At 38.8% G+C, this 6,000-nt stretch overlaps 1 protein-coding gene across 2 annotated transcripts in view; it reads right to left on the bottom strand.

The window, feature by feature from the left end:
• Nucleotides 1-414: 414 nt before the first annotated feature.
• EGF (epidermal growth factor) overlaps nt 415-6,000 on the bottom strand; it is a 56,920-nt gene continuing 51,334 nt past the window's right edge. For both annotated transcript variants that reach the window (XM_081960077.1, XM_081960078.1), the window contains exon 20: nt 415-2,050. In XM_081960077.1, the coding sequence (XP_081816203.1) occupies nt 2,017-2,050 (34 nt within the window). In that variant the 3' untranslated portion in view covers nt 415-2,016. The remainder of the gene's footprint in view (nt 2,051-6,000) is intronic.

Raw genomic sequence — 6,000 nt, 5'->3', positions numbered from 1 at the left:
TTCCTGCTATAGTTGTTAAGCGAATCACTGCAGTTAAGTTAGTAACCCAGTTTTTAAGTGAATCTGGCTTCCCCGTTGAATTTGCTAGTCAGAAGATCGCAAAAGGGGATCCCATGATCCCACCACACTGCAACTGTCATAAATCCATGCCAGTTGCCAAATTTTGTTCATGTGACCACGGAGGTGCTGCAACGGTTGTTAAGTGTGAAAAACGGTTATAAGTCACTTTTTTCAGTACCATTGTAACTTAGAACTGTCACTAAATGAACTGTTGTAAGTTGAGGATTAGCTGTATTTTGAGGTCAATTATTGTCACGCTGGTTCAATGTATTTTGTTGCTTTTTTCTAACCTAGTTTTTTTAATTTTCATTTTAATGATCGTGACTTACAGTTGGTATGTGAGTTGATGGCCAGATAAAATTAATGAATGAGTGCAGATCCAAAATGCTAGGAATTCTTTGAAGCAGTCAGATAAATCAGGCACCAATGGGCACACAGGGATAAACCAAATTTATACATCATACACTGGAAACACACAAAAACCTAGGAAGGAAACAAAAAAAAAACACATCCCCTCCAGCAGTGCACAATCAGATAAGCAAGGATCAATATCAGGCAATCATGTATAAAACAATACTTTAATCAAGGAACCATCAAGCAGGAAACCACACCTCTACCACTCCTGGCAAACGTAAACAGGTAGTAAATGCTATCCTCATTTGCGGTGATGATGTTACCTACTTGGGTAATAAAATATCTTCAAGCAAGCAAGCACCCAAACTCATAAAGTACCAAGAACTCCACAGATGTATGTCTTTCACCAGGTTTTAATTTTTAAGATGATTTTGCATTTATTTGATTGTAGATTTAATATTTACCTTATTTACCTTTTGTTAGTTCCTTCAACAAAACAGAACAACAAGAAATAAACCAAATAAATAAATTTGTATTCTACTAATAGTTGTGTATGACTTCACAAAGCTGATCCTGACACGAGACGAGGAAAACAAAAACAAAAAGAATGTTACAGAAGATTAAATAAGATTTGATTTAATCAACTCAGTCCAATATTTAGTTATCTAATAAACATTAAAACTCAATCAAAATTACATTAGATGCTGGGATTAATTGTAGCAACAACTGCTCCTAAGGATATCTTTATTTAGAGCAGTCTGAAATAGAAGGATAGCTGTGGTTTTAATGCACCTTTCTTGTTTTAGAAGTTTACATGCTGGGTTTTTTTCACTTAAGTTTGTAATAAAAAGGAGAAATACAATTCTGTTAGCTGATTAATTCTGCATCGTTCCATGCATTATTTCCAATAAAATAAAATTGTTGTCCATGTGAAGTACAATGAATGAGATAATGAGATCCAGTTTCTCATTCCTTTCTTTCACTGTTCAGTTGCCCAAATCCATCCAAAAGCATTTCCCCTCCAGGCCAAATGTCGTAAGTAGCTCGCAAAATCTTGGACTGTGATTCTGTACTTTCCTTCCAACTGTTCAGCTGGTAATAATGATGGGAGATGGGATTAAGCATTGCTAGGCCCCTCAACACGGAAAGGAGAGCCCAGCCAACAGTGGTCTCTAGGAAACAAAGTGCATTTTCATCTCTACAATGTGAATTGGTCATGTCATCATGTTGGCATTCTTTAATTTAGACCATCCCTCCAACTGTTTGTGCACAGCTAACAATAACACTGTCACTTGATTGCAATGCGTTCAGGCAGCTGTGAACTTTGAAGGATCACATAACAATGAGCTAAGAAGAACTTTGGGTCCATCAAAAAATACTTGATAGCCCTCCCAGTGGTTATTTAATATATTTAATATATGAAGCATTTGATGGATAATCTCAAGTCGATCCCTGATATCCTTTGATTTCTCCTTTGTTTTGCATTACTCTGTGTTACTATAGAATTACCAAAGGCTTAATAGTTGGCAGCATCATGTCTTTCCTTTTAGGGCTGGTAGGAGTGCTGCTGCAGCTCATGTTAGCAGCTATTCTGTCTTCTGCCTAGGTTTCCCTCTTGGAAAATCTCTGTTGTCTCCTGTAGAAAGAAATAAAAATCAAGGAATAAAATTCTCTGTGGACATACATTTTATGGTTATAAAATATAGTTCAAGCATCCATTTGTTTTGGTAGCTGAATTCCAATACAGCCCATTCCCTACCCTGAAGTGTAATACTAATCTTTAACAGTTGAGGGTGAAACTATTATTATGGTATTCCTCCAATTATAAGATGGCTTGGTCTTCTAGATGGCAATTATAGGAAATGTAGATCAGTAACATACATACTTGCTGAACAAGAAGGAGAATGCTATACTACTGGTCATAGCTAGGAATAATCAGATTGACACGGAACACGAGAGATAGAGAGATTGAGTTCAGTCTTCCCTCGCCTACAATTCTCAGATATATTTAACATCCATTAGGCTTACAAAGATGTCAAAATTAAAACGTGTCTATTTCCCAATGGGTAGAGAAAGGATGAACGATCAACGGCTCCAGTGGTGGGTTTCAAAATCTTTTAGAACCTCTTCTGTAGGTATGGCCTGCTTTGTTGGAGTGGCTTGCTGGCCATGTGACTGGGTGGGAGTGGTTGCCAGCCATGTGACTGAGTGGGAGTGGCTTGGCAGTCATGTGACTGGGTGGGCATGGCCAACTTGTAAAATGTGGTGAAACTCACTTAACAACGCTCTTGCTTAGCAACCAAAATGTTGGCTCAGAAACTGGCATTTGAAGCATGTAAGTCTTAAAGCTGTCAAGTTACAAGACCCTCGCACCCCTAACCCTTTAGAAAAAAAACCCAGGGGTGTTCAAACTTGACAGCTTTAAGACTTGTGCACTTCAACTCCCAGAATTCCTCCTCTCGCTCTTCATCTTGATGATGTACGGGCGGGTGGGGGGAGGGATCTGGAACTGGTTCTAATCGGCACTGTAGATTTGTGGAACCTCTTCTATAGAAGAGGTTAGAACTGGCAGGAACCCACTCCTGAATGGCTCTTACCCAACAGATATTGCTTAAATTTCAATTAATCTATCTGAAAATGTTCATCCGGATGTGCTTTTTCCAGATCCTTGGAATGTATGTGGTCCCTGATTGTTGCACTTAATTTTAACTAATAAATCAGAAGCTGAAAAATATTAAATGATTGCTTGATTATGTACGATCAAGTTATTTTCAACTCCTAGCCGCCACATAGATTTTCCCATCTCTCCAATCTATCCCTGATCTGTTTTTTTTTCAAGCTTTAAAACCATGGCACTATTCATATTAACTGTATTTAAACTTAAACTCAGATTGGAAATTCAAAATTACTTTTTCTATGTTCACTCCAACTTTATACATGTAATGGATATTTAGGTCTATCAGTCAAAGATGCAACCCTTAGCCTAAAAACTTGCAGATGGCTTCACCCACAATTGAGTTCCAATTTCTTTGGATGCTTTACAGTTTTCTCTGCAATGAGAGTTGTTTGATTAACTTTACATAAGTCAGTTTCCCAAAGCTTCAACTTTTCAGGACAATCAATATTGACGTCCACAATAAAGATGAACAGACTTCAAACCAGATACCTTTTAACTTTTATTGGAGCCTCAAGTACAAACAATCTCCAGTTATTTCTAAAGACCAAGAATGCTATGGAGCAAAGTTCATTTACCTTCCAAAACTAAACGAAGCTCATAATCTTTCACATTCAAGGCCACTCTTCCCTCTACTGAGCTTTCATCATTTCAGCTTAATTTAAATTGGAAAAATCCCTTTTGCTGTTGCTATTGCTAATCTATTACGAAACGGATATCAGAAGTATTCTATGTAAGCAGCCTATTTTACATTATTGTCTTAAAGGTAAAGGTTCCCCTTGCACATATGTGCTAGTTGTTTCCGACTCTAGGAGGCTATGCTCATCTCCGTTTCAAAGCTAAAGAGCCAGCGCTATCTGAAGACGTTCTCCGTGGTCATGTGGCTAGCATGACTAAATGCCAAAGGCACATGGAACGCTGTTACCTTCCCACCAAAAGTGGTTTCTATTTTTCTACTTGCGTTTCTTACGGGCTTTCGAACTGCTAGGTTGGGAGAAACTGGGACAAGTAACGGGAGCTCATTCCATTACGCGACACTAGGGATTCGAACCGCCGAACTGCCAACCTTTCTGATCGACAAGCTCAGCGTCTTAGCCACTGAGCCACTGCATCCATTTTATTATTGTCATAAAATTGCTTAAATAATAAGTAAAGCATTTAGGATGCTAACAGTGGATTGTATTAATTGTGCCACTTTTTACATATTAACTACTGATTACACTCAAGAATAATCTCACCATTCAAAAGTTAATACTTTTCTAATAGTAAACTCCCTGTCCAAGCGGGACTCCCATAGTCACAAATATACATACTGTACATAATTGGAATCAAAGACACCATCCATATATAAGTAGACCCCAGGTTTTGCTTAAATACCCCTCCAATACAACCTCCCTAAGGTATAGAATAAGTATACAGTACTTCAAGAAAGTGAATGGCATTATACACGCTGGCGTATGTCTCTCTGACTAGCAGCCTGAAGAAAAAAAACTTCATTTTCTTTATTTGTTTATCTGTAGATTCCATTAGTAAGACTTCTTGGTAAATGACTACAGCAGCAAGATGAAGATATTGTTTGTATTTTATAAGCCTTATCCCTGCAGGCCACGTTATTTTTATTTTTGCGAGTGTATTTTGTTAGATCTGCAAGCTTCTTAAACAGCAAAATGAGTTCATGTTTTATGGATGAAGCGAAGGCCTCTTACTGACCTGCTTCCAAAACATAATCAATACGTCTTAAAATACAGCAGAGTATGAGTAAAAATGAAATAGCAATCCCAATTCAAATATTGGCTTCTGGACTCCAGTTAAAGGGGGATTTAGATCAGTGATTCCATTTTGATCTAGTTAGCCTACTGATAGTGGTAATATAAACCCAGCCAAGCATGTAATTGAAAACTTGCTTTCAAGATAAACAGTTACATTGTCCGAAACCAATCGGTAAAAGGGAGAAATGAATCAGGGAAAAAATAAATGACAACAACAACAACAACAATAGAGTGATAGAATAATAATAGAATAGTACCAGTGGTGGGATTCAAATAATTTAACAACCGGTTCTCTGCCCCACTGACTGGGTGGGTGGGCGTGGCCACGGCAGGTGTTAAGTTCTTAATTGTAATTAAGATGCATGAGGCGATTCGGTAAAGTACTAGTTTTTTATTTCAGACTCAACTAAGTAAAACCATAACAAGAACAGTGAACTCCAGTTTGACAGCTATTTATATAGCAGCTGTCAAACCGGCAGCCAATCAGATGAATGTTAGCTCCCTCTGGTGACGCCTACAGGAATTGACCAATCCAGACATTTGGTGGGTGTTGATTGACACCTTATGTTTGCTAGTCTTAGACACAACACCAGGCGTGCCCAGGGTGTGTGACAGGTAGCACTAGGCCTCCTACACCCCCCTGGGAGCAAAAATGGGCTGTGGGGGTGCCCCCCCGTGCCCCATTTTGGGCCTAGTAGGCCTCCCTGCAGCCTCCTGGGAGCAAAAATTGGCTGTGGAGGGGGGCACGCGTTCTCTGTGCCCAGTTTTGGGCCTAGTAGGCTTATCTGCACTTACTTAGAAGCCAAAATGGGGCACGTGGGGACTCCTGGAAGGGGTGGAGCAGGAAGGGCTAGCCAGCAATTTAACAACTGGTTTGTCCAAACCGGTCTGAACCAGCTGAATCTCACCACGGAATAATATAGTCTAAACACTTGGCTGACAAAACAAAAATAATAATAGGATGTTTTTATAGAATAAAACAAGAGGAATGAATCAATGTTTCTAAATTTCAAATGTTCAGGGTATTTTTATAATAGTGGTGGTGGTGATGATAATTTTAATGCAATTTCATCACTTTGGATGGCTCTATATTTTGAATCCATCATCTATATGGGCCATTCAGCTGAACTGAGGAGTCAACAA

This window comes from Natrix helvetica (assembly GCF_964273705.1).
Source record: "Natrix helvetica genome assembly, chromosome: 7".
NCBI lineage: Eukaryota > Metazoa > Chordata > Lepidosauria > Squamata > Natricidae > Natrix > Natrix helvetica.
This window is presented reverse-complemented; position numbering and strand designations above follow the sequence as displayed.